Here is a 12,626-nt window from a genome sequence, read left to right on the forward strand (position 1 = left end):
CTTCAAATGCTCCACCATCATTTTGGTCCCTGAAAAAAACAAAATCACAGGACTTGATGACTAAAGACCTGTCGCTCTCACATCTGTGGTCATGAAGTCGTTTGAGAGACTTACCAAGCAAACAGGTCAGTGGATGATGCTTTCAAAATGGGACTGCATTATATCCTGCAACACCTTGACAGACCTGGGACTAATGCAAGGATCCTGTTTGTGGACATCAGTTCAGCCTTCAATACCATCATCCCTGATCTTCTCTCAACCAAACTGACCCAGCTCTCTGTGCCCACCCCAGTCTGTCGATGGATCACCAGCTTTCTGACAGATGGGCAGCAGCTAGTGAGATTGGGAAAACTCACATCCGGGACCCTCAATAGTAGCACTGGTGCTCCTCAAGGATACATTCTCTCTCCACTGCTCTTCTCCCTGTACACGAATGACCCCACTGTCAAGCTCCTGAAGTTTGCAGATGGCACCGCGGTCATCAGCCTCATCCGTGACGGTGACGAGTCTGCACACAGATGGGAGGTTGAACAGCTGGTGCGGTCACAACAGCCTTGAGCTGAACGTGCTCAAAACAGTGGAGATGATAGTGGACTTCAGGAGAAATCCCCCCTCCCAATCTCACCATTCTGAACAGCAGTGGAGTCATTCAGGTTTCTGGGCTCTACCATCTCTAAAGTGTGTCCTCCACATAGACTCCATTGTGAAGAAAGCTCAGCAGAGGTTGTACTATAACTGTCTGGTTTGGTTCAGCCACCAAATCAGACAGAAGGAAACTACAATGGACAGTCAGGACTGCTGAGAGGAGTATTGGTTCCCTCCTGCCCACCCTTCAAGACCTGTGCGTCTCCAGAGTGAGGAAACATGCAGTTAGAATCACTCTGGACCCCAAACGGCCGGTGCTACAGAGCACTGAGCACCAGGACATCCAGGCACAATAATAGTTTTTACCCTCTGGCCATTTTCCACGTGAACAATTAAACCTCAAGATTCACATTTAATTCAATAACTGTACATACCCCTACGTTGCACATACATTACCACTTGCACATGTACAAATGCCATTCCATTATATTTCCTATTATTTGTATGTCTGTTTATACTCTTACCATGTTTTATATTCTGTGTCTCACTGTAATGTTCTTTGTTCACTTGTTTCTTCCATCACCAAAAAAAGTCCTTGTGTACATGAGAACACTTGTCAATAAAGTTCATTCTGATTCTGATTCATCTAGTGGAATGAAATAATACTTTTTGGAGGGTGATGGGGTGAACATAACCAGAATTACATGCTTACAAATGTAGGGAATTATAATTTTGTATTATATATATATATATATACACACACACACCAATTAGCCACATCATTAAAACCACCTGTCTAATATTATTACTCGTGCTGCCAAAACAGCGCCAACCCACATCTCAGAATTCTGAGATTATATTCTTCTCACCACAATTGTACAGAGTGGTTATCTGAGTTACTGTAGACTCTGCCAGTTCGAACCAGTCTGGCCATTCTCTGTTGACCTCTCTCCTCAACTAGGCATTTCCATCTGCAGAACTGATGCTCACTGGATGTTTTTAGTTTTTTGCACCATTCTGAGTAAATTCTAGAGACTGTTGTGTGTGAAAATCCCAGGAGATCAGCAGTTACAGAATACTGAAACCAGCTCGTCTGGCACCAACAATCATCCATGCGATTATCTAATCAGCCAATTGTCTGGCAGCTGTGCAGTGCATAAAATCATGCAGATACAGGTCAGGAGCTTCAGTTAATGTTCACAAATTTGATCTCAGTGATTTGGACCATGGCATAATTGTTGGTGCCAGATGATACACATCGGGGTATTGCAACTTATCTTCCCTACTTATTGTATCACTCTTTGATCTCTAAAATTAAGCTAATAAAATGATAAAACTCAAATCAATATTTCTTGTCCAATTATTTATTTATTTGGCAAATTGTCTTGTAATAAGAACAATAACAAGTTGTCAGATGAGAATCTTTGCAATGTAAGCTATAAACCAGGTTGGTCAGAACTCTGAATTCCAGAGGTTGAATTCTGCTGTCGTCTTCTAACATTATAACATAATTTCAACGCATATCAATATTTTATATATATTTTATTAGGTAGGCATGTAATAAGCAGGATCATTTTGTCATAAAGGGGTTTATTTTGTGATAATGACCGGCTGACTATACATTATCCCTTACATTTCTTACGGTTTTGCTTATCAGTTGTATTTTCCGTTTTTAATCATTTTTGAAGTTTCTATATGTTTACTTGAAAACAAGAGAAATGCAATTTTTGCAGTTTACATATTGATATATATTGCATATAAAACATTTTCAAAAGTCTGATAAACATTGAGATGTATTTCATTTAGCTAAATGCCCAACCCTAATTCCCACTCTTCCAAAACATCCCTCAACCCTTGATCCTATCTAAATGAATAGGTGAAGTACACTGTAGTTTGTGTTGTTTAGATGTCTGTGGAGGTGTACACCAAAGACAGCAGCCCCATCAATCACTAGCTCATTTCCCAGTGTCTGATGTTGTCCCTGCAGAGTCTGTGCTGATAGTCATCTATTGACCCCACAGTCCTGTCTCCCTGCACTGTAAACTCCTGCCTGCAGCCCACCCACATGTGTGTGGCAGAGTGCAAAACTGCTGACAGAGGCTAACCACAAAGTCACAGCTTGTGATATCCCGCCTGTGACCTCTGAACCTCACTCGCAGACAAGACTGATCATCATAGTGCTGCACTGTTCATGCTGTCTTTGTACTTTCAGTTTCACCATAGAAATCTTAGAGGCTTTGATTCTCTATTATTGCTTTATAAAACATGAGTGTAATGCATTATAACGCATAATATCACATGACGTTTGGACTTGAAATGTGTTATATAATAGATAAGTATCACGTATTATAACTGTGGTTATAATTGATAATGAGAACATACAACTGTTTATAAGCAGGTCACCATGGGATCTGCACCCACAGAACTCTGCAAATATCTGCAGAATTACCCCGTCTCAAACTCACGCCATTGGTTGTCGGCATGCTTAAACAAACAGCAGTATTGGAAATGCCACTGTGTTTACTGTTTTCAGGAAAATAAACCCATAAATGGCTTACAGGAGAAAGGATTTTAACTGTGAAAAAGTTACAAGCTAAATTCCGCTTTAAATATTTTAACTTATACTTTCTTAATACTTTCATTCACACATTCAGATTTTACACAGACAAAGCAGTCCATTACGCTTGTATTTTGGAGTTTCTTCATAGGTCAGAGCTCTTCCTACGGTGGTACGGTGGCCAGCAATGTCCTGTTCCAGCTGCTGCATGCTATGACAACATCCAGCTGTTCAACACCATCATCGCTCACAAAATCCTTTGGCTTGTGTCACTGAATATCTGTGAGAAACTCCAGTGCCAGTAGTTCTTCTCTTTAATAGTCCTGTGCAAAACTGCTCAGCGGCATAATCAACACCTCTCCTAATCCAGCCTTCTATGTCTCCATTCAGCCATTGTTCACTGTGCAGCGGGCCAGGATGTTGTCCCATGTCCGACTAGTCTTGGACATTTCCGAACAACTCTGTTATCTGGCAGTTGCTTCGCTCTGGGATTATTCTTACAGTGGGGGTTTTGCGTTTTGGACACCAAATGTGTGGTGGGGTTGAATACCGAGATCCATAGTCATCGACAGCCAATCAGAACTTGTCATGGAGAGGTCATTCTAAGCTAATGATGACACGTTAACTGATCTGAAATATATTGCAAATTGTGACACAAAACAAAACGGCTATCAGTGCTCCCATTACTTTCAGCATAGCTGTCTACACTGAAAAATCCCAATGCAAGTCCTCAAGATTAAAGCTGTTAGTGAGCATTATGAGTTGACTGCCTCAGGATGTTGTTCGCTATTGGTCAATGTAGATACTGTGTTAGGGATTTTAGGAACCTTTCTTAATTTATGGGCTTTTGCAAGAGAGTGTATGGTGTAAAGCAATGGGAATCGGATCGGGAATGGTACAAGTCGGATTTAAACTTGAATCCCCCCAAGAGCATTATATCGGTCATACCACGCTCGCATGCGCTAACCACTGCACCATAGCTCCAAAAGGTTGTAAGGCTGGATTGTGCACTCTAGCCTTTGAAAGTATAGTCTTTTGTCCGTGAGCCCATACGGACTTACCGACATGCGCCGACATCGTGCAAAGATGCAAACTGTCCACGTGTCTATAAAAATGTGGCTCCATGCATACTGATTTCGTAATTTGTATTGTATGCACTGTGCGTGAGACATAATGGCACACGGAAAACCAAAGTATATTTCTGCCTTAAGGTACCTTAACTAATGTAGAAACATATTTTTTATTGAGTCGTTAAATTGGTTTCCTTTATGGATGTTGTTTCACGGCTAATTACAGTTTCAAATGTATTTCTTCTTGTTCTCTCTAAATCAAGTAGGCACTAACAGTATTACCACAGGTTTAGCTGCAAGCATGTATTAATCAGACTATGCTTATTTGGGGTGAGTAGATAGACTTGAATTTCCTCTGTCAGGCCTTTCACTTTTATCCCAATGCACTTTCTCCTGTTTCAGGTTCAGGAGATGTGAAGTACGTCATGCACAGTCACTCTGTGAGAACCAAGTCTTTGTTCCTTCACATAGACACTGATCGTGGCTGTCGGCGTATGCTGCCCTTCTCCTCTGAACTGAGACCAGTTTTAAGGATTTTCTTACATTGGTTAATGTTAAATGTGGACTAGAAGAGCAGGGCCAGGATCAGTCTTCTGCCCAGATGCTAATTCCATCTAGCAGATCTCTCGTACTCTCTGTGATCTCACTGGCGAGGCTGAGGTTTCCTCCCCAACTACTCTGACACTCCTTTACCCCCTCGGCTTACCAAAAAGTCTGTTTCCCCTCCAGTGCACTTGGTGTAGTGTTCGCAGACATATCCTCACTTGCAACATGACACCCTGTAGAACTTGCCCCTTCTGTGCTGGTTAGAGATCAGCCCTTGATACTCATATCCAGATCCTTGCTGTTGCAACCGTAGCAAAAGATCTTGTCTCAGATCAGCTTTAAGGGGCACTTCTGCTCAGATCCTTGAATGTACCACAGGGGTATGAAGTTACCAATCCTGCTAATCTGCAGGGTATTGTCCTGACTAAGACACAAACACAGTGCTGTAAATCTGGTAAGATGGGTCTTAATTAAATGTGTTGGAACACAAGACGGCCCAAGAGCGAAGTGAGTTTGCATAGTTGTGGAGTCAGTGCTATTGGCTGACAGATGGTTGTCTGAATTCCAAGACTGAGTTCTCCGTGCTCTGGCTCTGTCATTGCTGTGCTGTCAGTGCTTTATCACATTATAGACAATGTCCTTCTCTCACCTTTACATCTTTTTGCTCTTTATTCATCTATTTGCGCTTTTCATTAATTCTATACATATGTTCATCATATTCTATCCATCTTCCTCTATATGCTCTACATTTGATTTTATATATCCGTCTGCCTCATTCTGTTTATCTCTCTATTAGAGCTGTCAGAATTAACGCATTAACGCATGCTATTAATTCAAAAAGTTTAACACGTTAATTTTTCTTAATCACGATTAACGCATTTACCATTAATATGGCATAAACATTTGTGTGAAGGGTGAAAACTTTCTAATGTATCCGCGTGGTGTCATTACACTGACACACACTTCACAAAAAGACACAGCGCCAGAGCCCTTCTACCAAGATGAGCCTACAAGCTTAGCATAAAATAGTATAACGCGGCGGTCCCATTGACATTCTATGTTGTAAAACTCTCCTTTGATAGAGCCGAGAAGGTTGTTATCTCAGTAAATAAAAGATTCTCTGAAAATGCTTACCTGTCATTGATAAAATGATGGAGAAAGGAGCTCTTAGCACTGTATGATGTACAAAACAAGCCCAGATGGTACTTGTAAGGCACATTTAATTCAAGTCAAGTCTTAACTATCACCAAAGCGCTTTTTTCATGGTTCGCTTTTCAAAGCTTGATGCTGGCTTTGATGCTCTGACACGAATCATGAACGCAGCTTCACGATTGCTGTAACAAAGTGGATAGCCGCAATCTCACGACAGATTAATAATGCGCATTGCAATGAATATGCATCCTATATGGAAACAAGTTATTTCAATTAGTCAACCTCCCACATACTTTGAGAAATGTTTAATGTTATTTGAATTGGTGCTGTTTTAATGCATTTGATGAATGGAATGGAAGGCTTTGTTTGTAAAATGTTAAATAAGTATTATATTGTTACATATTTCTTGTCAAAATGCATTTATTTCCATCTTATGATAGAAAACAAAACAATAAGTATATATAGTGTAAAATTTCAGCACTTTCAAAATCTGCAATTAATTGCAATTAACTACAAAAAAATATGTGATTAACCGCGATTTAAAAAATGTAATCAACTGACAGCACTCTGTTCATTTTATGTGTTCAATTTCACGTTATGTTTTGCACTACTTACATTCTATACAATGATTCTTTATGTCTTTCTATACATTCATTTTATGCATCTATCCATCTCTATAAATGTTCTATATTTGTTTTGTCTAGCCATCAAATTAACCATATTTCTATACATTCCATTCATCCACTCTATATGTCCATTACATTCTACTTCCCATCATCTCTTTATATATTCCATACATTCACTCTATATGCATTTACATAACAGTCTACCCATCTTCTCTCTATACATGCCATACATTCAATCTATACATATTTCAATCAGATTCTACCCCCTCATCTCTCTATACATTCCATACGTTCTCTCTATACATACTGTATGTCCATAACATTCTACACATATCTTTATACCTATCATACATACATACAATCTATACACATTTCCATCACATTCTACCATCATCTTTCTATACATGCCATACATTCACTCAATATGCATTTCCATCACATTCTACCCATTGTCTCTATACATGCCATACATTCACTCTATACATATTTCCATTACATTCTGTCCATTTCTCTGTACATTCCATAAATTCATTTTATACACCTATACGTTTCTATTCATTCATTCTGTACATTGGTTCATCACATTCTGTCCATCTCTCTATACATTTTATACATTCATTCTATAAATCTGTTCATCACTTTCTGTCCATCATTCTACACTGTGTATGTGCTATACATTTATCTTATACACCTTTCCATCTCTATGCATTGTATACATTCATTCTATATATCTGTCCATCTTATTCTGTCCATCTCTATACTGTATATGTTCTATATGTTCATTTTATACACCTGTCCATCACATTCTGTCTTTCTCTGCTGTACGTTAATTTTATACACATATCCATCTTCTTTTCATTCACTCTGCATCCGTTCAGCACATTCTGTACACATCACATATTTTAATACATTCATTTTATACACATTCTTTACATATCATATACTCTCAATAACTCTATACATTCATTCTATACATTTCTTTCATGTTTTTCCCTCTTCTTTTGTCTTCTTTCTCTTTCTTTACACCTTCTTGTCTCTCTCTGTCTCTGTGTGTCTCTTTCTGAACTCTAGACCCTGATCCCAGGCTCTGAAGTGTTAAGTCTCTTCTATCTCTCCTCATATATCTGACCATAGCCACCCTCACTGTGTCTTACTTTTCATTCCTGGCTTAGGCAAGGCCCAATGTTACCGGTTAAGCCTATCTGCCCCATAGCCTTGCTTCACAGACGAGGCCTGCCTTCGTTATTTATATCAAAAACAGAGCAGCTCTGGTCTAGTAAGTAAATTTAGAAGCCGCTGAGACCAGATGTCCCACACTCCTTACATTCTGGGACTTTGTTCTTTGCGGCTACAACAACCAACCAGCACCACCTCAGGTTCTGATGCTTTCAGAAGCTGTTTTTAAACTGAGCTCCAGCCTCCTCTTCCTGCCCTTTTCATCTGTCCCAAAGTACAGCTTTATGCACTTCTGATTTTGTTTGAAAGGCCATTGATTCAGATTGAAAGGTGCATAAACATGGGGAACCTTATTTCACTGGCCTGAGGAACTTCTATGGCCTAGCTAATAGAATAAAAGTATATCTGATCCTGATTTGTTTTTCATTCCTGGAGTGTCAGTCACTGCTCAGTGGATATTACCTGTTGGACAATGTGCTCTTTTGAGTAAGAATATGTATCTGAATATCTTTTGCTGCCTATCTCTTAATGTTTGTCCTTGTTGAAGTTATGTTCGGAATGGCTTTATGCCTACTATTTTTGAAAGAAAAATAGTATACAGTATGTATGCTGTCCATAGCTAATTTTCTGGAATGCGTGGAATACTTGCTGATCTACTACATTTGTTAAAATGTGAAGTGTATATAGCCATGTTATATCCCACAGATATGTCCTATGTTACATATGCATTCTGTTCCATAACGCAATGCGCATGACTCAAATTGCCATTTCCAGTAGGAGAGTCGTCTCCTTCCTGACTAATTATTTGGAATTTAAAAAAATGTTTTACGGGGCCTGGGTAACTCAGTGGTAAAAGACGCTGGCTACCACCCCTGGGATACATTAGTTTGAATCCCAGGGTGTGTTGAGTGACTCCAGCCAGGTCTGCTAAGCAACCAAATTGGCCTGGTTGCTAGGGAGGGTAGAGTCACATGGGGTAACCGCCTCGCGTTCGCTATAATGTGGTTCGTTCTCGGTGGGAAACATGGTGAGTTGAGTGTAGATGCTGCGGTGGATGGCGTGAAGCCTCCACATGTGCTATGTCTCCTTGGCAACGCGCTCAACAAGCCACGTGAAAAGATGCACGGGTTGACTGTCTTCAGACGTGGTGGCAACTGGGATTCCTCCTCCGACACCCGGATTGAGGCAAATCCTTAAACGACCACGAGGACTTAAAAGCACATTGGGAAATGGGCATTCCAAATTGGGTTTTTTTTACATTTACATTTATGCATTTGGCAGACGCTTTTATCCAAAGCGACTTACAGTGCACTTATTACAGGGACAATCCCCCTGGAGCAACCTGGAGTTGAGGGCCTTGCTCAAGGGCCAAACAGTGGCATTTTGGTGGTACTGGGGCTTGAACCCCCGTCCTTCTGGTCAGTAACCCTGAGCCTCAACCACTGAGCCACCACTTTATTTTTAAATAAAATACATTTTTACACAATTTATTAAAAAGATAGATAGTAACTGGATGCCATTTGCTCTGTTTAACTAGCAATATATTGAGATATTTGAAATATAGTTTCATACTGTTTTACATACTATTTAAAAAAAACAGTAGTAGGTAGTGTACAGTATGCAGTTAGCAGTACGTTAGGATTTCATTCTATTCCATTCAGGGTTTTTTTCCACATTTGTTTTCATCATCATTTTAAATTAATACAATGCAGTTCTCTTCCCCAGTTCTCTGAGTGTCTTCGACAACAAACGTCAGGACCCCACTGGTTTTACGACTCTTCTGCAGAGCACCGACCTGGTGGGTGTTCTCCACATGCTGTACTGCATCTTGCTCCATAATTCCCTCCCTGAGTCCCTCACTGCTGGCCCTGTGGGACTCCAGGAGCCTTATAGCCCCTCTGTCATCCAGGTGGCCCTCCAGGGGCTGCGCTTTCTCAACACCTTTGCCCTGTTGGACCTCGCAGCCTTCCAGGTATTGATTTCCAGTGTGGCACATGCATGTTACAGAGGTTTAATATGGTATGTAGTTAAAGAATTAAAAGCATAGTTCACCCAAAAATGAAAATTCTGTCATCTACTCACTCAGAGGTCTTTCCAAAACCCATATGACTCACTTGCAAAACTTATTTTACCAAATACCAAACATTCCCATTTGTCTATCCTTGTCGACAGTCAGCAACTATTCAAACTAGCTTTCATTCCCTAACTAAGCAATTTCTTGCTAAACTTCCTGTTCTAGCTTCTTTTCTGGAGTCAACCAAGTACACTTAGAATAAATAATCTAGTTTAGGTGTTTTATAGAGTCCAGAAGATTTCTGAAAAGTACCATAGTCATCTGAAGAGCATCTTCTCAAGTGATTGATGACCTTACTGCTCAGGACTCGTTTACAATTTGTCATATCCTGCCTTTTTGATTCCAAGCTCTGCAGAAAGATGCTTGTGTGCGACATAATCGGCCATCTTGTTTGTGGTATGCTGGTCATCCAAGTCTTGACAGCCACTCTGTCTGCTTAAAGTAATGTTATACTGCTTTGTTCTTCTTCATAAGGACAAGAAAAAGCAGAAGACCACTAACTTGCCCTTCAGCTAGCTACAGATATAGGGGTTTGGCGATGTGTTAAATATTTGCAATGATACTGCTGGCAATATAAAATCAAGCAACATCGTCAATATTACGATGATTTAAATCAGGCTTTAATCATGTTTCTTAAACTAGTTTTACGTTTGCACCACCTTGCGACTTGCAAGTATTAGAACATTAAAACAGACGTTTTAATAAAAAGTCTGATTTGCCTAAGTAGCAAAATGCCTTGATAATTTGGAATAATTTCCGTGAATCAGCTCAAACTATTCTTTTCAATGAATCGATTCAGAAATCTGATTTAAAACATTGTTTATCATCACATGAAAATCTTCCAAGTCCCTGCAAAAATACAAATATATGTAAATATTTCTGATGATTAATTGTTATATTGGTGAATATAAATAACTATAAAATGTCATGTTTTCTTGTGATTTCTAGATTTTTACTTTTTTAACTTCTTGTCATTAAATGTTTTTTTTTTTAATTGGCTACAATGGGAATTTGGTTGAAATCGTTCCTCTGATTGGAGAAAATAAACACACAGCTTTAAGCCATATAAGAGCAAAAAAAGTATTGAGAATTTCATAAATATTGAATAATATTGAGATTTACCTTTTTTTTAGCTTATGTTGGCCACATCTTTCAGACAGACATTCAGAACAACATAAGCAATAAATATTTCATGTTTGCTTGCCATCATAACTCTTGGGCTCTCATTGATGGTTGTGTTTTTTCATCTCCGCTCTTGTATTAGCACGTATATGCGGACTGTAAAGCCATAACCCTCAAAGCTAACGGTCCAACAAGGGTTACCTCCAAATGTCCTCAGAGCCACTGGTAGGATATCAGTGTTTCTTCACAGAAAAAAGTTGATGTAAACACAGCTGACCTCTGACCTCAGGCCAGTCATGTTGAAAGCTCCGGGTGAGTAATGCGGACAGGGAGTGGCGTAACGTGCACAGGCTCTGGTCATACTTCAGTCGGCATGATACAGAGAGAAAAACGGTATCAGGAGGCTAAATCATCATGTAAACACCTAGGCGTGAACGAGGAGGATGGAAACCCTATGAATTACTTCAGTGTGTTGTTGATCGCCCGTACTCTTGATAACAGCTGGGAAGTATTATTTTGAGCATTTTGATTAGTTTTGCATTTCACCTTGTGGTTTACATTAGCTGAAAAAGTCTAACAACTAAAAGGTTAATTTACAAAGGTGAATCGCTCCTTTTATATTTGGGAGAGAACATTTTAAATGTTTATATCTGCTGAAAGGTAATTTCAATTTTTTTAGAGCTGCACTTATCCTATGAACGTCCTAAAGGCTAACAGACATGCATTTAAAGACAAATCTTTTTCATTTTGATTTCCTGGGGTTTTTTAAGCCATGGCTGGTTTTTGATCACAAAGGAGCATCCAACAGCTCTCTTGTACAATGCATTATAGTTTTTCGTTATAACATTGTAGAGTCCCATTAAGCTGGTGTCAAGCTATTACCAAACTGGCTGTGTGAGTTCATCGGTATACAGTCCAGATATTTCAAACGTGATTTAGTGAGTCTGTGGTGATGCAAACCCAAAGGATTGCTCCTTCTGCATACATCAAGACTTTCAGGTATTGTTGTTTGTGGTTGTTCTGATTCTCCATCGCTAACACACTCCCACCCAGCAGAAAATGTCAGTAGTTTGAGTGCTGACCCTGAGGCACTCACTCATGTTGACATGTTTAATAAATACTGTCTGTAGACCAACAGATAGCATCTTCTTAATTAAGTGAATTGGGGGGTCCTGTGGTGGGACTACTGATTCCAGAGCCAGTTTAACCTTCACAAATGCTCCCCAAGTTTCACCACCTTCTCTTGTGCCATGTTCCCACTGATTTGCTGAAAATAGAGCTTAATGTTGCTTGCGGCACAAAACCATTTTTATTACATGCCACGAATGGTACAGTCAAGAATTTTGAAATTTAAGCCTTGAATAATCTGTCAATAATATAGAAGAGTCTTAAAGCTGATTTAAATTTAAGTGGCAAAAACATTGTTAAAGATGGGAAATTTGATTTAATCAGTTCATACTGTCCATGTCAGTGAATCCATTTTAAACTTTGATTCAACTAATCATTGCATCATAACTCAGAGCCTTTTCAGAGCAAATACATAAATACAGTATATAGATATGAGTTTATATTTACATTTTAGTCATTTTACAGGCACTTTTATCCATAGCTACTTAAAAATGAGGAACCCAACAAGCAATTTCACATACAAAAGTCAACAATATCTGCATTATTGCACTGCCAAGTTCTCAGAGTTTATTAGTTGTAGTTGAAAGTGT

General features: G+C 39.3%; 1 protein-coding gene across 3 annotated transcripts in view; it reads left to right on the forward strand.

The window, feature by feature from the left end:
• The window catches only part of scaper (S-phase cyclin A-associated protein in the ER), a 157,385-nt gene that overhangs the window by 122,666 nt on the left and 22,093 nt on the right, over nt 1-12,626 (forward strand). For all 3 annotated transcript variants that reach the window (XM_052119901.1, XM_052119903.1, XM_052119902.1), the window contains one exon: nt 9,438-9,684. In XM_052119901.1, coding sequence (XP_051975861.1) covers nt 9,438-9,684 — 247 coding nt within the window. The remainder of the gene's footprint in view (nt 1-9,437; nt 9,685-12,626) is intronic.

Source organism: Xyrauchen texanus, chromosome 46 (assembly GCF_025860055.1).
Source record: "Xyrauchen texanus isolate HMW12.3.18 chromosome 46, RBS_HiC_50CHRs, whole genome shotgun sequence".
NCBI lineage: Eukaryota > Metazoa > Chordata > Actinopteri > Cypriniformes > Catostomidae > Xyrauchen > Xyrauchen texanus.